The 27,118-nt window shown below is 50.6% G+C and overlaps 1 protein-coding gene across 1 annotated transcript in view; it reads left to right on the top strand.

The window, feature by feature from the left end:
* Positions 1 to 27,118, top strand: part of EFCAB8 (EF-hand calcium binding domain 8) — a 47,875-nt gene that overhangs the window by 2,910 nt on the left and 17,847 nt on the right. Inside the window, exons 3-19 of the mRNA XM_049779502.1 lie at positions 1,219 to 1,337; positions 2,950 to 3,053; positions 4,726 to 4,861; positions 6,591 to 6,696; positions 6,889 to 6,973; positions 7,467 to 7,591; positions 9,641 to 9,720; positions 13,203 to 13,333; positions 16,975 to 17,042; positions 17,376 to 17,527; positions 18,558 to 18,695; positions 20,309 to 20,422; positions 21,478 to 21,705; positions 23,007 to 23,077; positions 24,411 to 24,615; positions 25,635 to 25,832; positions 26,039 to 26,164. Of these exons, the coding sequence (XP_049635459.1) occupies positions 1,219 to 1,337; positions 2,950 to 3,053; positions 4,726 to 4,861; positions 6,591 to 6,696; positions 6,889 to 6,973; positions 7,467 to 7,591; positions 9,641 to 9,720; positions 13,203 to 13,333; positions 16,975 to 17,042; positions 17,376 to 17,527; positions 18,558 to 18,695; positions 20,309 to 20,422; positions 21,478 to 21,705; positions 23,007 to 23,077; positions 24,411 to 24,615; positions 25,635 to 25,832; positions 26,039 to 26,164 (2,186 nt within the window). The remainder of the gene's footprint in view (positions 1 to 1,218; positions 1,338 to 2,949; positions 3,054 to 4,725; positions 4,862 to 6,590; positions 6,697 to 6,888; positions 6,974 to 7,466; positions 7,592 to 9,640; positions 9,721 to 13,202; positions 13,334 to 16,974; positions 17,043 to 17,375; positions 17,528 to 18,557; positions 18,696 to 20,308; positions 20,423 to 21,477; positions 21,706 to 23,006; positions 23,078 to 24,410; positions 24,616 to 25,634; positions 25,833 to 26,038; positions 26,165 to 27,118) is intronic.

Genomic DNA, 27,118 nt, shown 5'->3' with positions numbered 1-27,118 from the left:
AGATTTGACTTCTGAAATCCCACATGGTCCCTCAAGCTCTGCCAGGACTGTTTCTTGAGTACAGAGCCAGGAATATGCCCTGAGCACTGCCAGCTGTGGGCCAAAAAACAGGAAAGATTCACCCTATCCTCACCCTAAACATAGGTGAATTGATTCCTGCCTCTAGGTTACTATAACTGTTTTCAGGGGAAGAATTTTCTTCTATTCCCTTTGTCTCCATGCCTGGTATATTTTTGTTTTTGTTTTTGTGTCACACCTGACAGTGCTCCAGAGTTCCTCCTGGCTCTATGTTCAGAAATCGCTCCTGGCAGGCACAGGGGACCATATGGGATGCCGGGTTTAGAACTACCGTCCTTCTGCATGCAAGGCAAATGCCCTACCTTCATGTTATCTCTCCAGCCCGATCCCTGGTATTTTTTTTTTTTTTTTGGTTTTTGGGTCACACCTGGCAGTGCTCAGGGGTTATTCCTGGCTCCAGGCTCAGAAATTGCTCCTGGCAGACACAGGGGACCATATAGGGCGCCGGGATTCGAACCGATGACCTCCTGCATGAAAGGCAAACACCTTACCTCCATGCTATCTCTTCGGCCCCTGGTATTTTTTTTTTTTTTTTGGGTTTTTGGGCCACACCCGGTAACGCTCAGGGGTTACTCCTGGCCATGTGCTCAGAAGTTGCTCCTGGCTTGGGGGACCATATGGGACACCGGGGGATTGAACCGAGGTCCGTCCAAGGCTAGCGCAGGCAAGGCAGGCACCTTACCTTCAGCGCCACCGCCCGGCCCCCTATCCCTGGTATTTTTATTTGTTCAGAAATGGGATCTGATCTAAGATCGAACCTTTCTGAGTAACCCCTTCTCTTCCTGCCACCATTTTCTTCCCCCTCCTGGGGAAGGTGCTCAGCTGGGACTTTGATAAGTGCTGAATGAGTGGAATGTAGAAAAGCAGCTCACTGGGGCCGGGCGGTGGTGCTGGAGGTAAGGTGCCTGCCTTGCCTGCTAGCCTAGGACAGACCGCGGTTCGATCCCCCGGCGTCCCATATGGTCCCCCAAGAAGCCAGGAGCAACTTCTGAGCGCATAGCCAGGAGTAAACCCCTGAGCGTCACAGGGTGTGGCCCAAAAACCAAAAAAAAAAAAGAAAAGCAGCTCACTGAGCTTAACCTCCCTCAGATATCACACCCCTTAAGAGCCTGTGAGGGGACTGCTGTGTTTTTTTCGTAGGCTTGGACAGGAAGACTTTCGTGAGGTGTGCAAAGACAGTCCTGGGCCATGTCAGCGAGGATATGCTGCAAGTGCTTTTCCTCAAGGTGGACACGGACTGCGATGGCTCCATCACTTGGGTGAGAAGAGTACCCAGGGCCAGGGGCCTCTGTCAGGGTGGGGTTATGTGGGGACTCTGATGCAACAGAGCACAGAGAATACCCCTGGCAGTCATTGATATCTAACGGCCTCTCACAGATTCTGGGATGCCTGCTGGGTAGAGAGAGAGAAACCTCGATTTTTAGGGGGCCGTACCCAGTGATGCGTAGGGCTTACTTCTGGCTCAGCACTAAGGAATCCCTCCTGATGGGCTCAGTGAACCACATGGGAAGCCAGGGAGCTGACTCAGGCCAGTTGTGTGCAAGACAAGCACCTTTCTTGCTATACTATTCCTCTAACTCCACTCTAACCTTATTGTTTTGGGGGGTGTTATTGGGCCACACCTATTAGTGCTCAGTGCTCTCTTCTGGCTCTATGTTCAGGGATCACTCATGATGGTGCTCGGGACCATACGGAGTGCTGGGTATCAAACCCAGTTCAGCCGCATGCAAGTAGGCAAGCACCTACAAGCACTGTACTTTATCTCTGGCCCCTCTAACACATTTTTACTGAGGATCTTTGCATATCTATGTTCAGAGGAACCTTGGGTATCTTTATTTTTTAGAAATCACAACAATCTTTTTTTAATATATTCTAATCTTCCTTCCTTCCCTCCCTCCCCCTTTCTCCTTCTCTTCCCTTTCCCCTCCCTCCTTCCCTCCCCCTCTTTCCTTCCTTCTCTCCCTCTCCCTCCCTCTCTTACTTCCCTCTCTCCCTCCTTCCTTCCCTCTCTCCCTCCCTCCTTCCTTCCCTCCCCTTCCCTTTCCCCTCCCTCTTTCCTTTCTTCCTTTTCTCTCCTCCCTCCCTCCCTCCCTCCCTCCCTCCCTCCCTCCCTCCCTCCCTCCCTCCCTCCCTCCCTTCCTCCCTTCCTTCCTTCCTTCCTTCCTTCCTTCCTTCCTTCCTTCCTTCCTTCCTTCCTTCCTTCCTTCCTTCCTTCCTTCCTTCCTTCCTTCCTTCCTTCCTTCCTTCCTTCCCTCCCTCCTTCCCTCCTTCCCTCCTTCCCTCCTTCCCTCCTTCCTTCCTTCCTTCCTTCCTTCCTTCCTTCCTTCCTTCCTTCCTTCCTTCCTTCCTTCCTTCCTTCCTTCCTTCCTTCCTTCCTTCCTTCCTTCCTTCCTTCCTTCCTTCCTTCCTTCCTTCCTTCCAGCCACATCCGGCAGTGCTCAGGGGTTACTCAGAAATCACTCCTGGCAGACTCGGGGGACCATAGGATTGCTGAAGATTGAGCCCGGTCCGTCCCGGATAGGCCACAAGCAAGGCCAATGCCCGACTACTATACTATCACTTCAGCCCTATATATTCTGATTTCTGGATAGAGCTGCTGTTCAGTAGGCTGTTGAGTGGCTCTCATGACTTGCCTTAGGATCCTGTTTAGCTGTGAACTTCATGTATGAGTTTGGGAGACTTCTCTTGTCATGACTTGGGTCTCAGGATTATGGTTTGTGAACTGGGAGTAAATAGGTTTCAATGAGTGGCCTATGGGAGGACTGATCAATGCTTGCTAACTGTTCCCTGACTCTGTGCAGGTAGGACACGGGGAAGCCCCCAGCACAGACTGCTTGTTCAATGCCTTGTGCTTCCTTCCTCCTGAGACAGGAGGAGTACTTGGACTACGTGATGCGGGAGTTCCAGGGAAAAGAGACGAAGAGGAAGAACCAATATCGCCTGCGCTTCCGACTCCCCATGCAGATTCTTCCCCAGTAAGAAGCCTCTGTGAGGACTGTGGGGTCTGACCAGGTGGGGGTGTGGTGCAGCCATGTTCGGCCTTCCCCTGGCTCTGTGCTCAGAAGTCACTCCTGGCTCAGGAGACCATGTGGTACAGGCGATCTAGCTGGGTCGGCTACATGCAAGGCAAGTGCCTTAGTCCCTGTGTTATCTCATCGGGTCTGACCTTCAGTTTCTTTAGTTCTTTCAACTTGTTGAGGGATGTGATCAGTAAGGTAGGGGAGTTTCTTCCATGCGTTTCTCAAGGAAATGGGTTTGGAGAGGTTAAAAGAGAAGGGCGAATGCTCTGTGTCTCTCTTGGCATGCCTTCTGTATGCCAGTTTCCTGGCTCAGCTCTGTGGATGGAACTGGTTAAAGCCACTGCAGGAAGCTATTTCCTGAACTGGCTCAGAAAATGTGGCTCTGGCCTGGCCTGGCTTGTTTTTTTTGTTTTGGTTCTGGGGCCATACTTGGCAGTGCTTGGGGCTTACTCCTGGCACTCAGGGATTGCTGCTGCTGGGGTTTGGAGAACCATATGGGATGCCAGGGATCGAACTGGCTTGGCTACATGCAAGGTAAGTGCCCTACCTACTGTGCTGTTTATCCAGCTCTGTATTATTGCTTCACACTCAGCCCTCCATCACCCCCATCCATTAACTTTTATTTATTTTTTTGGGCCACATACAGTGATGCTCAGGGGTTACTTCTGACTCTGCTCTCAGGAATTACTTTTGGCAGGTGTGGAGCACCATATATCAGAGTTCAAACCTGGGTTGGCTATATGCAAGGCAAAAATGTCTTGCCCACTGTGTTATCACTCCTGCCCTCCCTTCCATCCACTATTTCTTTTTGTTTTTGGGTCACACCCAGTGGTACTGAGTGGTTATTCCTGGCTCTGAGCTCAGAAATAGCTCCTGGCAGGCTCAGGGGACCATATGGGATGCCGGGATACCAACTACCTTCTGTCCTGAATCGATTGCGTGCAAGGCGAATGCCCTACCACTATGCTATCTCTCTGGCCATTGACCCATTCACTTTTGTCTGATTTTTGAACCTTGACTCCTTTTCTATCTCAAATCACTAGAGCATTGAACCATCCTGCCAGTTTAGCTGAGTACTACTGGTGGTGGCCCTAGCCACTGATCATTGTTTGCAGTGCCCTTTCCCTTCCAAATAGTAATAATATCGGAGCCAGAGAGATAGTTCAACGAGTAGGAACATATACTTTGTAGATGGGAGGTCTGAGTTTTGCCCTCAGCACCAAATGGTTCTCTGGGTACAGCAGGGAACTATTTCTAAGTACTCAAACTGAAAACTAATAAAAAATAAAATCAAAGGTTAGCAAAAGACCCCTGTTCTCAGTTATCTCTTGCCCATTCTATCATCATGAAGATGTGGATGGCCATTCTATCATCATCAAGATGTGGTCAAAGCATTGCCTCAGGCAGCTCCACATTTGGCTTGTTTCATCTGGTCACTGAAAATTCAGCTGGTAGAGGCCCCAGACAAGGTGAACAGGCCTGTCTCCTAGGGCCAGCTTGTATTTCTTAGGGAGGTGCTTGTGCATGTAAGCAGGGGTGAGTTAAGTCCTCTGCACCTGCAGTCTTTGGTTCTTGGTACCTTTGGTTTCCATTGGTTCAGGGTTCTCCTCTCTCATACCTCCTGCAGGAGCCATAGGTGTGAGATCGTGAAAGTACAATACTTCATCCCCCGTTTCAAGAAATCTGGGAACTTCATCACCGTCACCAAGGATGGATGCCTGCAGATCTGGACTGAGAGCTTCATGTTGATTAGTTCCTTCAGGGTAAATAGGGTGCACCCCCCAAAGAAGTATCTCGAACCCAGGAGTTGGTGATGTAAGTTTGCACTGTCACAGCTTCTTGGATAGAGAATGACCCATGTCTGTAACATCTGCTTTCTGTGTCATCCTAGTCCATTACCAAGTCCTATTGGTTTGAAACCTTTGGTTTGGACCAGGCTGCAAATGCCAAAGGTTTTTTTTTGGGGGGGGGGGCGGTTAGGTGGGTGGGGGTGGGCTATACCCAGGGCTTACTCCTGGCTCTGTGCTCAGAAATCATGCCTGGTGATGTTTGGGGGAACCATATTAGATGTCAAGGATCAAACTTGGATTGGCTTGCAAGGTGAGTGCCCTCTCTGCTGTACTGTCTCCCCTGGCTCAAATCCTAGAAGTTTTGAGCATGTACAGTGGAACCTGACTGCCAGGCACACCAGGGCCTCCTCCCCCAATTACCTTCAGCTCTGTGACATTGGTTTTCTCATCTGTGAAATGGGATTTGTTGGAACACTTACTTTCCTGCCTCAGGCAGAGCTGTTGGTGAGATTTATTTTATTTTTATTATTTTAGTTTTTGGGTCACACCCGGTGGTGCTCAGGGGTTACTCCTGGCTGTCTGCTCAGAAATAGCTCCTGGCAGGCACGGGGTACCCTATGGGACACCGGGATTCGAACCAACCACCTTTGGTCCTGGATCGGCTGCTTGCAAGGCAAACACCGCTGTGCTATCTCTCTGGGCCCAAGAGATTTATTTTTATTTATTTTTGTTTCCTTGGGTCGGGGGTCATACCCAGAAGTGTGGGACTCACTACTGGTGGTGTTCATGTTGTGTTGGGGATAGAACCTCTGGCTTCTCTATGCAAAGCCTGTTCCACCCCTTTGAGCTAGCTCCCTAGAAATGCGTTGGAAACCTTTGACAGCTATGTTGAAGTTAACTAGTATTTTGGATAGTTACTAGTGTTTTTGCTCCCTCCCCCTTGGCTTTATTCCTGATACCTAGGGTCTCATACATGCGAGGCAAATGGTCTAATGTTCTACCACTGAGCCATATCCTTGGCCCCGAGTGGCTTTGGAGATTAACACGTAGGCTATGTGGAGCAGGCCTCAAAGACTGCAAGCCTGATCCTGTCCTTGCTTGCCCCAGATACAGTCAGGGAGGTTTGGTGCAGCCATATCTGAGTTGTGACAGTGGCCCTTGCCCTCACTTCCTGTGGATCATGGTGGATACAGCCACAGAAGCATTTTGGTGGCAGACCTGGTAAGGCACTTGCCTTGCATGTAGCTAACCTGGGTTCCATCCCCAGTACTCCAGTACTCCATATCTGCCAGGAGTGATCCCTGAGCACAAAGCCAGGCTACTTAAACCAAAAAGCAAAGTTAAAAAAAAGGTTTGAGGGGCCGGAGAGACAGCACAGTGGCATTTGCCTTGCAAGCAGCTGATCCAGGACCAAAGGTGGTTGGTTCGAATCCCGGCGTCCCATATGGTCCCCCGTGCCTGCCAGGAGCTATTCCTGAGTAGATAGCCAGGAGTAACCCCTGAGCATCGCCGGGTGTGGCCCAAAAACCAAAAAAAAAAAAAAAAAAAAAAAGATTTGTAAGGATAGGGTTTCATTGGCCCATCTGATTACATGTAGGAGGATGGGTCGCATTTATGCTAGCACCAAGCCTAGCACCTGGTCTAGAACAGGCTCTAGGTGCCAGGTGAGGGCTCCAGACTCCCCCTATTTTTCCTTTGACAGCTGAGCCAGTTGCAGCAGACCCATCACCAGCAGATGTGGGTGGTCGATATGGCGGCTCTGTACAACATGAATTTGATCGCAGTGTCATCTGCTGAGCAGAAGATTGGTGAGGCCTGGGAGGTTGGGAACCATGAACTGGTGCTCAGGGAGATCTGGTGACAGCCGATGGGGCCTCCTACTTCTGTGAGTACTGCTGGGTCTCAGGGGAGTGAAGTTGCTTATTTTCCTGATTCCCCTGAGGCCTGAAGCCTGAAGCCTGATTTGGGGTTTCATGTGCCTCCTCTTATCTCCTCCCCAGAGTTCTATGATATTAGTAATGCCAACTGCGTTCGAGTCTTTACCTTTGTCGACCTGGACAGCTGTGTGATGGTCATGGACTACTGGTGAGTTGGAGGATCTTGAGTGGTGTCCCCCGAGCATCTCTAGGGTAGCTATACTGGGAGTGGAACCCACCTAGGGGCCCATGCCCTCTTCCCTGCATGTGCCTCCTCCTGTCCCAGAGTCAGGAAACCCATGTTTGGCCCCTGTCTCAGCAGTCAGCAGAGGTCAGAGAGAGAGAGAGAACATGCCTTGATACTGATTTAAAAAGACCTGATTTGGGCCAGAATGGTAATACAACTGGGTGGGCCCTTGCTATGTGACCAATCCAGGTTTGATCCCCAGTATTGAATTTTTCAGGAGAGATTTTTGAGTGCAGATACAGGAGTAATACCTGAGTGCTGCTGGGTGTGGCCCCAAATCCAAAATAAATAAATAAATACATAAATAAAAGACGAGATTTGTGGGGGTCTGGGTCTGAACACACATATCAGGAGAGGCTGGGGGAGACTGGGAGAAGGGGTGACCTCTGGAATCCAGCACTCTCCCTCTCCCCAGGTCTGATTCCCACCGAGGCGTCTTCTGCTATGGCGACAGCAAAGGCAACGTCTCTATCTTCACCTCCAACAATGTGAAAAATGGGCTCTTCAATCCCTGCATCCTCCCCAAGACCTCCAAATGGGGTAGCTGAGACTTGAGGGGTGGCGTGGAGAGAGCGTCATGGCCATGGAGCTTTGGGAAAACTCACTGAGTTCCACTGCCTGTGATGCTGGGGTGTGGGGTGCAGTTTTTTGGATGGGACTAGTATGCAGCTGCACTTCAGTATCCTCCTTGTCCCAGTGTTTTTTTTTTTTTTTTCTGGGGTTTGATTTATTTTATTTATTTGTTTTAAGGCCACACCTGGTGATGCCCAAGAGTTTACTCCTGGCTCTCAGGGATCACTCCAGGCATAACTCGAGGGGTCATATTTGGTTCTGGGGATCAAACCTGGGCCAGCCATATGCTTGGCAAATGCTCTACCTGATGTATTAACCATGTCTTGGCCCTGTTTTTTTTTAAATAAATAATTTGTATGTTTTTATTTACTTATATTTATTTATTTATTTTTGGTCACATCCAGCGGCGCTCAGGGGTTTCTCCTGGCTCTGCGCTCAGAAATCACTCCTGGCAGGCATGGGGAGGAGTGGAGGGGGCATGCATATAGGATGCCGGGATTTGAACCACTATCTCACCTGAATTGGCTGCATGCAAGGCAAATGCCGTACTGCTGTGCTATCTCTTCAGCCCCTATTTATTTATTTTAAACTTTATTGATTGATTGATTGGTTTTTGGGCCACACCCAGTGGCACTCAGGAGTTACTCCTGGCCCTGCATTCAGAAATTGCCCCTGGCAGGCTGAGGGACCCATATGGGATGCTGGAAATCGAACTGGTTCCCTCCTGGGTCGGCTGCATGCAAGGCAAATGCCCCACCGCTGTGCTCTTTCTCTGCCCCCATTTATTTATTGTGGTGCCAAGGATTGAGCAAAGCAAGTGTTCTACCACCAAACTACACCCCCAGTCTTGATGGTGGTGGTGGTAGGTAGGTTTGGGCCACACACAGCAGTGCTCAGGGATCATTCCTGTCTCTGCACTCAGGAATTACTCCTAGTGGGTACAGGGGACCATATGGTATGCTGGGGATCAAACCTGGGTCAGCCGTGTGCAAGGCAAATTCCCTACTCATTGTGCTATTGCTCCAGCCCCCTGTTTTTGTCTTGAACCAAACCCTGAATACTTGGGACTTAGTTCCCGAAACTTTTTTTGTTTGCTTGTTTTTGGGTCATACCCAGCAGCGCTCAGGGGTTCCTCCTGGCTCTACGCTCAGAAATCGCTCTTGGCAGGCTTGGGGGACCATGTGGGATGCCGGGATTTGAACCACTGTCCTTTTGCATGTAAGGCAAATGCTCTACCTCCATGCTATCCCCCACTTTTTTTAAAGATAAATAGAAATTAATTGGCATCAAAGTGATGGCTGAGCGCTGCTATGCAATAAAATGTCCAGGTTCTGTCTCCGGCACCATACAATCCTCCTGTGCTATCTGGAACCACCCCAAGCACAGGGGTAGGGTAGCCCCTAAACACTGCCAGGCAGCCTAGAAACAACTTTAATTTTTTTTTTTTGTTTTGTTTTTGGGTCACATCCGGCAGCGTTCAGGGATTACTCGTGGCTCTATGCTCAGAAATCGCCCCTGGCAGGCTTCGGGGACCATATGGAATGCCAGGATTTGAACCACCATCCGCCTTACCTCCATGCTATCTCTCTAGCCCAGAAACAACTTTTAAACAATTAAAACAACTTTTAATTTCCCTCTTCTTTTGATGTGTAACTGGCAATATTGCTTCCCAGGGCTTGCACACGACCATGAGGATTGGGTACACTGAAATTTGTGTTTCTTTAACTGTGGTGTTTCCATGCATCTATGCCAGGTCCTAGTGTTTTATTTATTTATTTTTTGGGATGGGGGAGTCCCAGCAGTGATCACTCCTGGAACCATAGCTTGCAGGTACCATATGGGATCCCGGGGATCAAACCAGGCATGAGACAAGCTCTCTACCCACTTGGACTATCTCTCCTGCTCAACCTGAATGGATGGAGACATATAGGCCTTGGAAACCCACTTGCTGTGTGTTTGCTTGTCTGGGAGAGAGGGATAATGGGTTACGGGGACCTTGGTTTACTCCCCTGTCAGATCGCAATCCGTGGACTGCTGTTTCTGTGCAGAAGCTCCTGAGTGAAAAGTCCAGTGCATATAGAACTTTCCGACTTAAGGTACATCCTAGCGTTCCCCATCCCTAATCCACTAGCATCCATAGACACAAACGTCTTCAGAGGAAATGCCCCACATGGAGTTGATGCCATGGGCTTGGTCCCTGAAGGTGGAGTGGGGTCCCAGTTATGAACTCACTCTCCTGCTCAGCCCCCTCTTCTGTAAGGTTGCCGTGGCTGGCTTCCTATCAGCAGCCACAGGAAATCTGAGATAGAGCTGTAGGCTCGGGATACCCATATCACCTCTTTGCATAGACACACCCAACAGTGTCTCAGTGTGTTTGAATAACATACTTCCGGGGGCTGGAGTGATAGCCCAGCGATAAGGCATTTGCCTTGCACGCGGCCAACACAGGGCGGACCCTGGTTCAAATCCTTGCATCCCATATGGTCCTCAGAGCCTCCAGGAGTGACTTCTGAGTGCAGAGCCAGGAGTAACCCCTGAGCACCGCCGATGCTTGGTGTGACCCCCAAAACCAAAACCAAACAAAGCTCGAGCCTTCCCTTGAACATGATCAGGGCATGTTCCTGGGACCTCTTTCTGCCTTTCTCCTCCTTCAGTTCTTCTGCTGCAGAAAAATGGACAGTCACTGTCCCCTGTATGTAGCTCTCTCCAGGGTGCCTCATCCCTCCCCTAGTTGCTTCTGTCCCACCTTGCCCCAGAGCATATACTCACTATCCTCCAATTGCAGGCTTTGCAGCTTCCCAACATTAATTTCCTCAGATGGGCTCTTTCTTTTTTTTTTTTTTTTTTTGGTTTTTGGGCCACACCCAGTAACGCTCAGGGGTTACTCCTGGCTATGTGCTCAGAAGTTGCTCCTGGCTTGGGGGACCATATGGGACACCGGGGGATCGAACCGCGGTCCGTCCAAGGTTAGCGCAGGCAAGGCAGGCACCTTACCTTTAGCGCCACCGCCCGGCCCCTAAGGAAACGTAATTTTTTTTTTTTTTGTGGTTTTTGGGTGACACCCAGCAGAGCTCAGGGGTTATTCCTGGCTCCATGCTCAGAAATTGCTCCTGGCAGGCACGGGGGACCATATGGGATGCCGGGATTCGAACCGATGACCTTCTGCATGAAAGGCAAACGCCTTACCTCCATGCTATCTCTCCGGCCCCTCAGATGGGCTCTTTCACCTTGTCCCCCATCCAGTCCCCTCCCCCCCAATTCTGATAGCACCTGAAACTCCATCCTGATTCATCCCTGAGATGGTCCTACCAAATCTTCCTCTGCTCTGGGTACCAGGCATGAGTTTGGTGGTTACCTGTGCTTCCGAGCCACTGTAAATCAGACCTCATCTGAAGTCAGGAGCTCACTGGTTTATTGGAAAGGACAGCACTCAGAAGCAGGCCTGTGGGCCTCCCACCTTCCTCCCTGCATACATCCACCAACCTGAAAGCACACCCAGGCCTGACTTCTGGGGTTTCTAGCAAGGTGTATTCCCTCCAGCCGCCTAGCCCCTTCTCCCCTGAGCTACAGGTTTCTACCCTTTAATTACTTGGTTAGTAACCCCGCAACCAGCTTTTGCCTCTTGGCACTTAGGGGGTCCCAAGAATCTTGGGAGCTTGGTCCCAAATAGCTTAAAGGGCTGGTGTGGGCCTCAGTAATAGTACAGTGGGGACTGGCTTGTCTTGCATGTGGCTGACCTGGGCTCAGTCCCGGGCATCCCATAAGATCTCTTGAAGGCCACCAGGAGTGGTTCCTGAGTGCAAAGTCAGGAGTAAGCCCTGAGCATCACTGAGTATAGCTCTAAAACTAAAATAAAACCAAAACCATCACTACAACAAAAGGTTGGAACACATGCTTTGCATGTGGCTCCCTGCTACAGCAGGCTTCAGAGTGAAGTGACCCCCACTCACTGAGCCCAGATTAGCCCTGAGCACCCCTGTTGTAGTTTCAGAGTAAACATAGGGTTTCCTGTGAAAGCTGTGGTCTTTGCATGCAGCACAGCCCTATGCTCCTTTCCCAATATCCACACCTGTTGGTTTTTCCCTCAGGATAGCAGCCTCCTGAGGACAGGCACTCTAGGTGCTGTACTCTGTTCTGTCACCAGGGTAGGGTGAGGGGCTCTGGGGTGTATTACTGGTGTATTCGTTGTACAACAGTGCTTTGGTCCTTGGGGTGAAGTGGGGTCCTAGCTATGAACTGATGAATGAATGGCACTGGGGGTGGGGTGTCACTCCCAAGTATCTGGCTCCTTCAGGCCCTGCACTGGGCTTGGTGTCTTTGCTGTGAGCAGAGCCCTGGGTAAGACTAACAGGAAAACTAGCCCTGAGCTTGATGACATCTCTGTTCACTGCTGTACTCATACCAGGAGGCTAGGCTCTAGGCCCCAGCTCAGAGTTGTAATGAGGGAATTATGAGCCTCTGGCCAGGCTCCCCATACCCTAGGCCGCTAACAGGTATACCCTGGTCCTGGTGCATGGGCAGCCTGGCACCGTGGGGTGCAGTGGTGGTGCACTGAGGCACAACCTTGTCCATGGAGACTCTGTTGGCTCATGGGCTTGTGTGTGAAGCTGTTCACACCTGCCTTTAATCTACCTCAGTAGATGGTGCCCTGAGCTTTGAAGCTGGTGTTCTGTGGCATTAAGCTGGAGCTCTGTCCCTTTCACAAAAAACAGAGGGTCACAGTACATGGGGACTGTCAGAGAAGTGATCACTATTGCAAAGGTTTATTAGTCATTGACTTCCTGAACCCCTGCAAGTCCCACTATCTACCAGGTCCTAGGATTGGGTCTAGATAGAAACTTGTTTTTTTTTCTTTTCCCTTTGGGTTACACCTGGCAGCACTCAGGTGTTTCTCCCAGCTCTACACTCAGAAATCACTCCTAGCAAGCTCAGGGGACCAAATAGGATGCCGGGCTTCGAACCACCGTCCTTCTGCATGCAAGGAAAATGCCCTACCTCCATACTATCTCTCCAACCCCCTGTTCTAATTTTTATTTTGACCAAAGTGGACCAAAGATTTGACCAAATCTTTCACAGTAATATTTTGGGTACATAGTGACATTGAATCAGGGGCATTCCCACCACCAGTGTTGTCCTCCCTCCATCCCTGTTTCCCAGCATGCATCCATATCTCCCTCCTTTACCACCTGGATTGCTAGTATAAGTGGTCCCCTCTGTGTCTAACTTGTAGATTGGGTTTGATTCTGTTGTCGCTGGCTTTGGATTTGGTGTTTAAGTATGATCATTTTTTGTTTCTACTCAATGTTCATACAGCATTGGTATCCTCCATTATTTCCCCTCAATTTGTGAGGCAGAACAAGATGGTTCAAGTTATGAGGTTCTGTTGTTTTTTTTTGGATCATACCCAGCAGCATTCAGGGATTACTCCTGGCTCTGTGCTCAGAAATTTCTCCTTGCAGGCATGGGAGATCATCCAGATTTGGCTGCATGCAATGCAAATGCCCTACCACTGTGCTATCTTTCCAGCCCCTAAAAGCCTGTTTTTGAAGTGGGTCCTGCCATCTCCTCTTTCACCCAGGCTCTCCATGCCACCTGGTGCCAACAGATCAAGTTCATTCCTGAGATGAACGTGGTGGCCTCCTGTGCAGCCATTGAGAAGACCTCGCTGGTGCTGACTGTGCTGCCACTCAAAGACTCTGAGAACCCCAGGTGCGACTCCCCTTTCCTGTTTGGGGTGGGGGCTGGATGCTGTCTGCTGCTGCTGCTTCTTCCTCTTTCTCTCTGCTTCCCAACTCTAAACTGGCGGAAATGGAATGCTGTACTCTTACTATTTTGAATCCAAGTTAGTGTTTCTCCTAGTATCTCCCAAGCATATCCTTATACTCTGGGAAGTCCAGATCTGGATGGTTTCTGGCAAACAATATATGGTTTGATTTTAGGTAGAATCCTGTTTGCTCTTTTAGAGTGGATGTGGGCAGGAGTTGTTTGGGGGATTCCAATGATGAGGCCATTGTATTAGGTCAGGCTGCATTATGATGGAGGCCTAGACTCAGGCCATGGCGTGAAGAAGGATTTCAGATTTGGGTGGTAGCTTGAGAATATATTTATATATCTGCCCCCCCAGGGTGCAGTGTGCATACACTGATCAGTAGGTGGCACTGTTGACCCTTGGTGTGTCCAGTTTCTGGCTATGTGAAAGTGTCCTCTGCTGGTGCAGACTTGCTCTGCCAACCCCAGTTCTCCTTCTCTCTGCAGTCAGCTTTGGGCTCAAAGGCTTCTGGGCCTGAAGCATCCTGATGGCTACCCCGAGCTGAGAGTTGTTTGGGTGGTTGAAGCCCTGGTAGGGAGAGAAGTGGCTCCTTATCTCTTGGCTCTGTTCTTTGTTTTCACCTAGTTGAAGCCACTGCCCCCTCCTTTGACTTGAGCTGCTTGCAGTGGCCTTGCTCACCATGTCCTCCAACTCCCTTGCAGCTTGTCCTCTCCCAAAGCAGGCAGCTTATCTCCTGCCATGTGTACCATGCCTTTTAAATGTACCTTTCCTGTCTCCTTATGTAGGAAGCTTCCAGGAAGGCAGGGCACCATCATGTCCTCTTCTCTGTTAATCCTGGGAGGACATAGTGAATATTTAGTGAGGGAGTGAGTTATTCAGTCTAAAATAATTATCAGTCTTTTGTTGTTGTCTTTATTGTTGTTTGCTTGTTTTTGGGCTTTGGGCCATACCTGACTATATTCAGAGGTTACTTATTCCTTGTTTTGCACTCAGGATTCACTCCTGGTGTGCTTAAGGGACCTTATGGGATGCTGGGGTTGAAGCTGGATTGGCCATGTTCAAGGCAGGCAAGTATCCTGTCTGCTGTAATGTCTCTTTAGTGCTCCATTGTGTTTTGGGCCCAGGAGATTGTGTTTGGGCTTCCAGAAGATTCTTCTGCACATACATGGGTAAAGGGAGATGAATCACTAATGAAATATTTGAGATGTTGTATCTAAAGGTTTGATTTGACAGGAGAGCTTCGAGATCCTGGAGCCAGTCTTTTTATTTTATTTTATTTTATTTTATTTTTTTTTTTGGTTTTTGGGCCACACCCGTTTGACTCTCAGGGGTTACTCCTGGCTATGTGCTCAGAAATCGCCCCTGGCTTGGGGGGACCATATGGGATGCCGGGGGATCGAACCGCGGTCGGTCCGTTCCTTGGCGAGCTTGTAAGGCAGACACCTTACCTCTAGCGCCACCTTCCCGGCCCCCAGTCTTTTTATTTTTTTACTACTTTAGATTTTTTTTTAAGGGGCTGGAGAGATAGCACAGCAGTGGGGGCGTTTACCTTGCACAAAGTTAATCCAGGAGTGTTGGTGGCTCAATTTCCATCATCCCATATGGTCCCCCTTGCCTGCCAGGAGTGATTTCTGAGTGCAGAGCCAAGAATGACCCCTAAGTGCTGCCAGATGTGACCAGAATTTAAAAAACAACAACAATATATATTCATATATATATGTATATTCTTTAATTGAATCACCATGAGATACACGGTTACAAAGTTGTTCATGATTGAGTTTCGTTCATACAACGTCCAACACCCTTCACCAGTGAACATTTCCCACCACCGATATCCACAGTTTCCTTTCCAACTCTCCTCCCCGGGCCTTCTCTCCTGCCTGCCTTAGTGGCAGATTTTTTTCTCTCTTTCTCCATCCCTTTCCCTTTATAGACACTGTTATTTGCAGTATTGTTACAGAAGTGATATCATACATACACTACTTTATCTCCTTTCAGCATCCAATTCTTGTCTAAAGTAATCATTTCCAACTATCATCATAGTGCTCCCTTCTCTGCCCTCACAGCACTCCCCTGTTCTTTGTAACAAACTTCCTACCCTGGACTGGTCCTCTTGGGCCTAATCTCTGTTGTCTTTTTTTCTTCGTTTTTTTTTTTTTGTTTTTGTTTTTGTTTTTGGGCCACAGCTAGCAGCGCTCAGGGGTTACTCCTGGCTCTGAGCTCAGAAATCGCTCTGGCAGGCTCAGGAAACTATATGGGATTCTGGGGATTGAACCTGGGTCTGTCCTGGGTTGGCCATGTGAAAGGCAAACACCCTCCTGCTGTGCTTTTGCTCCAGCCCCTCTAACTCATTTTGCTCAGCATTAATATTTTCCATAATCATTCATGTATAAGCATGACTTCATTTTCCTGACAGCTATTCCATTGTGTAGATGTTCCACAGTTTCTTTATCTACTCACCTGTTCTTGGGCACTTGGGTTGTTTCCAGATTCTGGCATTATTAATAGTGCTTCAGTGAGCATAGGAGTTCAGAGGGCTTTTCTACTTTGTGTTTTTGCGTTCTGGGGACCACTGTTGATGATGCTTGGCCATCTGGGCTAGATTGTTCTATTCTCAGGTAGGGAGTCTCATGTTTTGGCCATGCAGTATGGAGAATGGGAAGAAAATCTATACTATACCTGGAGGTGCTCAGGGAACCATGTGGTGCTGTGGGTAGAATCTAGTTTCCTGCATGCAGAGTTGAGCTGACTCTGGCCTTGAACTGTTTTTCATTTGTTTGTTTTTCGTCTATACCTGGTGGTACTCAGGGGTTACTCCTGGCTCTGCACTCAGAAATTATTCATGGCAGGCTCAGAGTGTATGGATACCAGGGATCAAACCTGGGTTGGCCGCGTGCAAGGCAAATGACCTCCTACCTATTGTGCTATCACTCCAGCCCATCCTCTTGGACTGGTTTTGAAGGGACAGTTTGAGTGGGAGGAGCTGGCAGGGCAATGGTGCATGGATGAATGGGAACAACTGTTGTCAAGTCACAGAGGCCCCAGGACTGAGGCTATAGGCTCCCTCTTTCCCAAGAGCCCTGTGTGGTGGCTCTGATCTATCTCTGCTGTTCCTTTCTTTCTGGGTGCAACTTTATGAAACCTTTATCCACCCTTCTCCCCCCAATCCCGGGAATCCTCATTCCTGTAGCTGTGCAGCCGTGGGCTGGCTCTTCAGTGCCTCTGAGCACTGTCCTTGGGGCAGAGGGCTATGGACCATCAGGATGCTGTGAGGGTGATGCACAGTAGGGATCCAGCTAGGAACCAGCCCCCAGGGGCTTCCTTCCCTTCTCTCTTGCTCTCAAACCCCCACCTCCATTCTTCCTATTGTTCTGGCGGGGGGGTCACCTGTGTCAGCAGAGCTGAGCTGAGTTTGGGACGAAGCCAAGGTGACAACTATGCGGTTACCCTCAAACACATCCTCCTGGAGGTGAGGCTGCTGGCTGACTCTAGGCAGGTTTCAGGGCTGCTCAATTCTGTACTGCTGGGCAGTGAGTCCCACTGACTTCTCCTGACCCCAGCATTGCCCTCTGCTCTACAGATTTTCTGTGTTGGGGCTGAGGAAAGGAATTCTTTGCTTTGATTACTGTGCAGACAAGAACTTCCTTGGTGAGTCACCTTCTAACTGCAGAACCAGGATGTGGGTTGCTGCAGGCGTGCGTGCGTGCGTGCGTGCGTGCGTGCGTGCATATGTGTGTGTGTGTGTGTGTGTGTGTGTGTGTGTGTGCGCAGTTAGGGAGCTGGTCCTGCTCCCTGGGGTACTATCTGCCTCCTCTCCTGTCCCCTGCTCATGGAGCATCTAGAAGTAAATGATGACACTGGTATTGGGGGGAAGGATGTGATACCCCAAATCTGCCAAGCTTGCCTGGGGACCAAGGCCAGGACCGGAAGGAGGTTCAGCAGAGCCCTCCCACAGTAGCTGAGACCTGCTTTCCACCGCAGTGACTGGGGGCTACGATCCTGTCATCAGCCTGTGGAACCCCTTCTTCTCCAAAAAGCCCATGTGGGTGATGAAGGGCCACCGGGCCTCGGTGACACACATCCTGGTGAACAGCAGGGACAGCAGTATCCTATTCAGCATCTCCAAGGACAAGGTGTGTTTCCAGGGGAGTAGGGCTATTGTCCACTTTTGGTTCTTAGAAAGAAAGCTGGCAGGAGTTATGCATCCCCAGAAGGCAGGTAGTGATAGATGGTCTCTGGGGAGGAAGGAGCACTGGACAGGAGCACCAGGAGAGGTCCTGGGTCTTTAGGTCTTCAGGTCCTGGGCATTCAGCGCTGACCTGTGCACAGGGCTGGTTTCAGAGTGGAGGCACCTGACCTGTCTTTGGACTTCAGGGTTCTGGGAGAGTCCTTCCCTTATCTGAGTCCCCATGTTAGTGCTTTGTGTGGTACAAGGAGGCAGCTGCACTTCCCCATCACAGCTCCCCCAGGGAATCTTTCCAGCTGGATGTCATAGTCTATGGCCTCCTTCTCAGTGTCCCTGTCACTTAGCTCTCCTATTCCTATGACTGGGGCTTCCATATCCTTTGTGAGCTCTCCTGGTTCCAGTGCTCTGGCCTGCAGGCCTTGGGCTCCAGTGGCCTCCTTCAGGTCCAGGTTGGGTCTCCCAGGAAACCTGGGAGGCAAGTTTATGCCTACTAAAGTCTGGAATGTTCCCTGTAGCTGGGCCAGGGCTTGCCTCTGTAGAAGGGGCCAGGCTGAAGGTTAGGGACTACAGGACAGGTTGACAGGACCACTGGGCCAGAATGCTGTCTGGAGGCTGGTCATCCAGACATCCATATCCTTTCTACTTCCTTCTATCTGGGTACTGTGGAGGCTTATGTGGGGTTTCTTTAGGGACAAGCTCCACGTTCAGGGGTGAATGTGAGGACAGTTGGCATGGATGGGCAGTGAGGATGTTGAAAAGTTTCAGTCCCACCAGCCTTCTGTCTTTGCTCCCAGTGGAGAGAGACTACAGGCCATTCCTCATCCCCTAAGCACATAAAGAGCAGCTTTGTTGGATGTATCTGGTGACCTGGTGCTACAGAGCCAGTTCTATGGGTCTGGAACAAAGGGGGAGGTTTGGGGGATCCTTGCTGCTCCCCCATCAGCCCCTGGGTCGTTCTACCTGTCATCCACCCCCAGAATATCCGTGTATGGGACATGCTGGACTACATCTGCCTCCAGTCCTTCTGCGGCAAGCTTTTGGCACTGGGGAACTGCCCCATCACTAGTGCCTACTTCCACAAGGAAGACAACATGCTAGTGTGTTGCACCTTCTCTGTAAGTAAAACTTCCAGCTTGGCACAGGCCCTTGCTGTGGCATCTGCACCCCACACTGAGCTATGGGATGTCCTGGAAGATGTTGTAGAGCTCCCTATGCCTGTGCACTCCCTGGCATGTAAGGCTAAAAGGCAGGGCTAGTTCCCCTAGGGCTATCAAATCCTGGCCTCATGGATCGAGTCCTGATGTCAGATTTCTTACACCAAATTCTGGCAGCATTTGTCAAAATGAATGACTCTTAAAAGTCTATTTTTGTGTGAGTCAGGGTTACTCCTGGCAGGCTCGGGGGACCAGATAGGATGGCTGGGCTCAAACTTGGTTTGGCTGTATTCAAGGCAAATAAATGCCCTACCTCTTGTACTATCACTCCATCCCTGACAAGGCCCTTTTTAAAAAAACTCCTCCTCCTGCATCTTCTACCCCCACTCAACACTTGGCTCCTGTCAGAGCCTCACACATTCAAGATAAATGCTCTGTCTACTTGGAGCCACTCCAGTGACGCTTGGACAACTGTACAGTGTTGAGCCTCCTGCTGCAGGCCATGCATGTACCTGTTCCTATGAGCTGTTGGATATTGGAGTTTATTTCAGGTTGCCCTGCTGTTCTTTGTCAAAAGATAAAGACTAGGGGCCGGAGAGATAGCATGAAGGTAGGGTGTTTGCCTTGCATGTAGAAGGACAGTAGTTTGAATCCCAGCATCCCATATGGTCTCCTGAGCCTGCCAGGAGTGATTTCTGAGCATGGAGCCAGGAGTAACCCCTGAGCACTGCCAGGTGTGACCCTAAACCAAAGAAAGAAAATAAAGACTATATTAGTTAGACACTCGTAAGGTGCTGACAGCTCAGGAGAAAGGATCATTTGAGTGAAGATGCAGAGAGGTGTGTGCTAGGTGCTTCAAGGAGCACCGAGAATGGATCCTAAACCTTCACTTTTAGCAGGTGGGGCCATTGAGGAAGCTTCTGAGGAAGGGGCCACACTAAAAATTGAAGCCTGTCAAAAGTTGTAAAGAGAGCCTGAAGTGATAGTACAGTGGGTAGAGAATTTGCCTTGCATGAAGCCAATTCAGGTTCATTCCCTGGCATCCAAGATGGCCCCCTAGCACCAGCAGGAGTGATTCTTTTTTTTTTCTTTCTTTCTAGTTTTTGGGTCACACCTGGCGGCACTCAGGGTTACTCCTGGCTCTGTATTCAGAAATCGCTCCTGGCAGGCATGGAGGACCATATGGGATGCCGGGATTCGAACCACCATTTGTCCTGAATCAGTTGCATGCAAGGCAGACACGCTACCGCTGTGCTATCTCTCCGGCCCCAGGAGTGATTCTTGAATGCAAAGTGAGGCATAACCCCGAGCATAGCTGGGTGTGGACCAAACACTTTAAAGAAAAAAAAAATAAAGAAGTTGTAAAAGTGAGCATGGACTTGATGATTTTCCTCAATGGGAGGCAGGAGCCCCAATCTCGTAAGGGAGCCCATGGGGAGGGTGGGAGATAATGGTGGGCATGCTGATGGGACTCAGGCCAGATGCTGCTAGTCTGCTGTCCCAGCTTTTCTGAGCACCTGTTGGGGGCCTGCTGGCAAAGCTTCTCTGATGGCTGCTACCACTCCTCCAACTAGATCGGGCTTCTCCACGGGAACCTGGAGAGCCAGCAGCCCGATGCAGATATCGAGAGGACCACCACACACAACATGCCCCTCTGCGGTGTCCTCTACTGCAAGAACACACGGCAGGTGAGTGGGCAACTCTCGAGACCCTCACGCATGTGCTGAGGGTGGGCCACAGTGGGGGCTCAGAGGCTCCCTTCACTGTTATCATCCTGGGGGGTAGGGTTTCTGGCCACTGCTGCAGGCCTATTCTGAGCAAACACACCTTCACCATGTGGGCTGCAGTGCTTGGTGCCAGGGCCTACATCTGAGTGCCCCTGATGGAGCTTATAGTCCCCATTCTAGGACACAAGCTCAGGGCTGGATGAAATCACCAAGTTCAGCATTTCTGATGTGTGGGGCCAGAAAGATTGTTGGATTCTGCCCACTTCCTCTTGATGCCCTTTTGTGATTGAGCTTGGGCAGGGCTTGGGACCATAGTAGGTCAGAGCTCACCTGTTTGCCCTCCCCACTCCTTTTTTATGAGGAGGGGGGCACTCCCTCCAGTACTCAGGTCTATTCCCAGCAGGGGACCATATGGTGCCCAGGATCTTACCCATGCCTGCAGCCTGTCCATTGAGCTCTCTCTGGCCTCTTTCTCTTGTCCTGATCTGTGTGTGTGTGTGTGTGTGTGTGTGTGTGTGTGTGTGTGTGTCACACCTGGCAGTGCTCAGGGTTTACTTCTGGCTCTACCCTCAGAAATCACCCCTGGCAGGCTCAGGGGACCATATGGGATGCGGGATTCGAATCGCCGTTCTTCTGCATGCAAGGAAAACACCCTACCTCCATGCTATCTCTCCAGCCCCTTTTGTCCTGATCTTCATCATCCCTCACCCATTAGGTCTCCCCAGCGCTCACAGTCTTCCCAAACTTTGTATACCTTCTCAACAGGAGGTTTGGTCTGAAACAGTCTCCCAGGCACTTCTGCTGTCTCCTGAGTTGTGGCAGCCCGAGGAGAAAAAGGCGCTTTCCTCTATTAATAGTCCCCTGGTTTATGATGTCCTTGGGTTTTTGGTACTCCCAGGCCTCATCTAGCAGGTGCTGAGTTGGAGGGGCCCTTCCCCTGCTGCTTCCGTCAGAAGGATTATGGGCCATGCTGGGGCCAGGGCAGGACTGGATCCCTGTCCACATGGTTTCTGCAGGTGGTGAGTGGCTGTGTGAGTGGTACGGTGATGGTGTGGGAGCTGGTGACGGGCAGGAAGATGGCCATGTTCTCCGTGTCGGGGGACGAGAAAGAGGAGCTGACGGCCATGGCCTTGGATGAGTCCGAGCGCTTTCTGCTCACGGGCCTGCAACATGGCAGCGTGAAGATGTGGAACCACAACAATGGCGAGTGTCTGCTCACCTTCCCCAATCCAGACCAAACGGAGGTTAGTGTGGGCTGCTGTGGGGGCCCTTTTCCCCTCCTCTGTAGGGCCATACTGGGTCAAAGCTACTGGGGCTCAACTGGGGCTCAATCCTGCTGGGGTACTAGGGATAGGGAGAAGCACAGGAATAAACCAGAGATCCCTCCCCCTCACTGAAACATTGACCACTCCTTTAATTAATTAATTAGTTAATTAATTAATTTATGTTTTTGGGCCACACCTGATGGCACACAGGGGTTACTCCTGGCTCTGCTCTCAGAACTTTCTCCTGGCAGGTTCTCCTGGCAGGTGTGGGGAACCATATGGGATGCCAGGGCTTGAACCAGGGTCTATCCCAGTTCAGTCACATGCAAGAGAAATGGCCTACCACTGTGCTACCACTCCAGCCCCATTGACTACACCTTAACCCCATGATCCAGCCCTTTAACCAGTTCAGAAGGAGTACTGGACCCAAAGCCTGGGATTTAAGAACTGGTCCAGCTTCCGAGCAGCCAAGTCTCCGGTTCCCCGGTGCAGACTGCCTGCCCACTCTGTGGCCCCCTACAGTGCAGTAGGATATTTTATGGGGCATTTCTGGAATGGATACTAATGGACTAGCAGGCCAGATAGACAATGGAAAGGGAGAATAAGTTTATTGGACTTAGTTCCCCTGGACTAATCCCTGGTGTCTTGTGCCCATTGGTTTGTGTAGGAAAAAGTTCATGGCAGCAGTCGCTTTAACATACCCAGAAAAGCTCTGTGCTCGGTGCCCCACATGTTCTACTCTGTGGTTGCTGTTCTGGGACCTAACTTGCCCAGGGCTCACACACCACACTGATATTTCCCTCATGGTCCCTCACTTCTCACCTAACACCCCGCCCACCATGGATACTTCCACCACCCCTCACTTCCCCTATTCCTCCTCCCACGGGCCCCCATCCCCATCTTTCACTCTGCACCCAGCACACCAGGTTCCCAGATGACTGATTAGGCTGCAAGGGGGCACCTTAGAATGATAGATACGAGGTTCCCCAAACTGATTCTGGACAGCACCCCTCACTCCACCCACCCTCAGTTTTCTGCTGGGTCTCCTGACCGGTGAACTCTCTAGTATGTGATAACTTTGCTCTTGACTAAACACTCCACTCTTTGGGAACTTCTTTACAAACCCACAAGATCTGGCCTAAGTGACCTTCAGAGAAACTTGGAAACTTCTGTGTTGTCTGGGAGGTCCCCCGCTCAGCAGGTCCACACCTTGCTGGGATTCTGAAGACAGACAGCCCTATGCTCCAGTGCCCCCACTGCTCTTCTTTCCTGCCCTGCAGATCAGTGGGATCATCCAATTGAACAAGGTGTTCTATGTGACAGGATGGGGCAGGAGAATCAACTGTTTCAAGTGAGTTCTGGGGGCCTGTGGGCAGGCCAGTGTGGCTGCCCCCACGATGCCCAGGTGAAAGTGGGTGTGGGGGCAGACTGACTGTTCTTGCTGTCAATATTGCCTTTGCCTTTGTTTGTTTATTTATTTTGCCACACCTAGTGGTGCTCAGGGGTTACTCCTGGCTCTGTGCTCAGAAATCACTCTGGCGGGCTCGGGGGACCATTCTGGAGATTGAAGCCAAGTCAGCTGCACACAAGGCAAACCTGCTATGCTATTGCTTTAGCTCCTTTTTATATTTTTTAATTTAATCTAATAAAAATTTTTTGTTTTGTTTTTGGGTCATACCCTATGGTGCTCAGGGCTTATTCTGATTCTATACTCAGTAATTACTCCTAGCAGTACCCAGGAGACCATATGGGATACCGGAGATTGAATCTGTGTGAAAGGCAAACATCCTGTCTGCTGTACTACAGCTCCGACCCTTGTCAACATGCCTTGAGTCACGCCTATTCTAGGCGTGTGCTAAGGAAGAGAAAAGGGTGATGACAAAACTATGAGATCTCTGGTATCCTACCCCAGGGCTTCTGGGGGAAAACGGGGGAGGTAAACACCAATCAGTTCTTTGTTTATAACCCTCAAGCCTGCTGATGGACAGAACATAAGGGACTGGTTACCATGGAAATCTAATTAGGAGTCTCAGGAAAGTCAGCCTAGGGAGCCTCGGAACATTTAAGGATGAGTCCTGGGGGTGTGGGGTCTGAGGAGCCAGTCAGGAGGGCAGCTCTTGGGGAAGCAGTGAGTGGGAGAGGAGGAACATTGTAGACTTATGCACAAGGCCCCTTTAGTCCAGAGGGCCTTTCTGGAGCCAGACTGCTCCCTTTTAAGTTTTATTTATTTATTTATTTATTTTTGGGGTCACACCCGGCAGCGCTCAGGGGTTCCTCCTGGCTCTACGCTCAGAAATCGCTCCTGGCATGCTCGGGGACCATATGGGATGCCAGGATTTGAACCACTGACCTTCTACATGCAAGGCAAACGCCTTATCTCCATGCTATCTTTCTAGCCCAAGTTTTATTTATTTATATTTGATATTTGAGCCATACCCTACAGTCCTCAAGGTTTCCTCCTGGCTCTGTGCTCAGGGATCACTCCTGGCCTTGCAGGAGGCATATTACTTGCTGAACTGTCTCTCTATGGCCCCTTCTGGAAATCTCAACTTTTATCCTGAGGTGGGGACTGAAAAATAAGGCATTTAGTTCATGAAATCAGGGGGCAGGTTGAGGCTCCACAGACTAGTCTCCTCTTAGGGCCTCAGGAGGCTGACTGCTTGGCCATCCTGCCTTTGCCACAGATTCCACAAGACCAAGCCAGTGCTCCTGTGCTATCCCTGGGCGACTGTCCACACGGATGATGTCCTGTGTATGGACAAGTATCAGCACTTATTCCTCGGGACATCCTCATATAACGGGGACATCTTCCTATGGAACATCAGCCTGCACAAACCTGTCTTCAATTTCAACGCCTCAGAGAGCTACAAGCCCCTGCAGCTCCAGAAGGTGTCTCAGGCTCCCACCTCTCAGCTCTGGGCTGGAAACAGAGGGGGGCAGAGTGTGCTGGGGGCACCCTGGGAAGTGGAGGGAGGAGGTGGGGAGGAGGGTGACTTATCTGGGAGGGTGTTGAGACCTAGGCAGGCAGGCGGGTGATTCTCTACTTAACCTCATTTCACATTTCTCTATACCTGGAGGTATACAGAGGTTAGGCATCTTGCTTAAGGACACACAGCTGAGCAGTTAGAGATACAACGCCAGATGGTCTGATCCTAGAGTCAAGAGATTTTGGGCCTGTTTCTACAGCAGCCCATTGTCTCTCAGAAGGTGGCCTTGGACCTGAGCTTTCTGTAATCCCAGGGCCAAGGTCTCAGCCCTGGTGGTGCTGAGGATCCAACCAGGGAAAAGCTTGAACTCTAGCCCTTGATCTAGCTCCCCTACCCTCTACGTCCACTTTTGATTGCTTTTATTTTTTGGAGCTTCCTGTTGGAAACCCAGTCAGGGAGATGGCTCATGGGATTAGTGTGTGTACATGTGGGAGTCACATGCGAGTTACCCCAGCCTTTGTTGGGAGCAACACTGAAGCAAAGAGCCAGGAGTGTCCGTCCCCCAACGACCACCAATGCATGCCCCCCAAATGTGCCCAACCCGGGATGGACCCAGGGTCTACCCATATGGTCCCCGAGCCTGCCAGGAGCAATTTCTGAGTGCACAGTCAGTAGTAACTTCTGAGCGCCGCTGGGTGTGGCCCCTAAACAAAAAAGAAATAAAAACCAAAAACAAAACAGGTCAAACATTTGTGAAACCATGATCCATTTTACAGATAGGTAGACTTGGGCCCCCAAAGACATAACTTTTAACTTCTGGGTACTTTGTGCACTGGCCATGGACCTGAGGTGGTTCAGTGCCCTTAAGGGGACTTGTTTCTAGGCTGCTGGACTGTAGTACCATAGGGCAGGGGAGCAGGCCAGTCAGGCCTCAGCTCTCCCTAGGAGCCACAGTAGAGCCTCTGGGCCACTCTCTGCCAGGTCCAAATCCCAGAGGCAGAGAAGGCAGTGCAGCCGCAGGAGCTTAGACCCCGCTCAGTGAAGAAATGGGCAGAGCATCATTTTGGGGAACATCTGGGCCACAGGGTCAACCCCAACCTGAGGCGGAATCTGTTGTCGGCACCACCGGTGATGAAACGCCCCAGCCAAAAGGACCCGGAGTTGCCTGTATTCGTTGAGGTGGGAATGAGGGATGGGCCGAGCAGTCCCCTCTCTCCCCTCCCCTGTCCTTTCCCAGCACCCTTCAAACCCTGGCTGTGGTTGGGTGTTGGATGAAGCGGGCTGGGGGTTAGGGGCTGAGTCCTCTAGTACCTGCCTCTGGTCTGTTTTCTGGGGGTAGAGAGATTCCCTTATGGAGACCTTGCAGGGCCCATTGTTCCTTTCAGAAACCTCTCAGCGCCGAGAAACCCAAGATTCGGGGAACATCCCAGGGCATGGGGTCTGGTGGGGAGTCGGACGAGGGACAGGAGTCCTTGCCGAAGGAGGTACAGCTGAACAGAGCTGCTGTGAAGGTAGGAGAGTGGGGCTACTAAGCCAGTCTGAGAAATGCAGTCTTCAGGGGGATCCAGCCTGGTCCTTGTGGGGCCCAGCACTTGCCCCTGGTGTATCACAGGGCTGTGGGGCTTGGCAGAAGGAGCACTGGAAGGAGGAGAAGCCATGAGTCTGGGCACGCTATAGGCCCCCCCACTTCCAGCGATGCAGTCCCAGTTCTTGGAGTTTTTGCAGGGCTGAGGTTGGACAGGTGGGGAGTGGTAGTGCCCCCTTCAAGGAGCCCTGATTCTTCATTGGGACCTTCAGGCTGACTGTGGAGCCCCCTTCAGGAGCCCCCTGGCCTGAATGAGACTGAACACCATGCTTGAGGGACATGGGGTGATGGGAGACAGGGGGTGGGCAGGCGAACAGGTTTGTTTGTGTATATATGTTTTATACTCTACAATGTTTGCTGAGTCCCATAGCAGTGCTTATAGGGTGTGCTTATAAAGTGCGTTGAGTCTTAGCAAGAAAATACAGCAGGGCCCGAGAGATAGCACAGTGGTAGGGCATTTGCCTTGCAAGCAACCGACCCAGGACCGATGGTGGTTTGAATCCTGGCATCCCATATGGTCCCCTGAGCCTGCCAGGAGCAATTTCTGAGAGCAGAGCCAGAAGTAATCCCTGAGCGCTGCTGGATGTGACCCAAAAATAGAAAAAAAAAAAAAAAAAAAGGAAATACAGAAGCATCTTGATGGTGATTATATCTGGGTACTGAGATCCTACAGATGATTTTTTTTTGGGGGGGAGGAAAGGGATATAAAGCAGTGTATAGAAGACCCCAGAGCCATGCTGGTGACCCTTGGTCACCTATGCTGGGCACTTGAATGCTTGGGCTGTGGGAGGGTGTGTGATATCTGGGCCCTGTGGTGCAAGGACTAACTAGGGGTACCTGGATGCCTCCAGAACCATCTTGGTGATGCTTAAAGGATCTC

This window comes from Suncus etruscus, chromosome 9, assembly GCF_024139225.1.
Source record: "Suncus etruscus isolate mSunEtr1 chromosome 9, mSunEtr1.pri.cur, whole genome shotgun sequence".
In the NCBI taxonomy this organism is placed as follows: domain Eukaryota; kingdom Metazoa; phylum Chordata; class Mammalia; order Eulipotyphla; family Soricidae; genus Suncus; species Suncus etruscus.
This window is presented reverse-complemented; position numbering and strand designations above follow the sequence as displayed.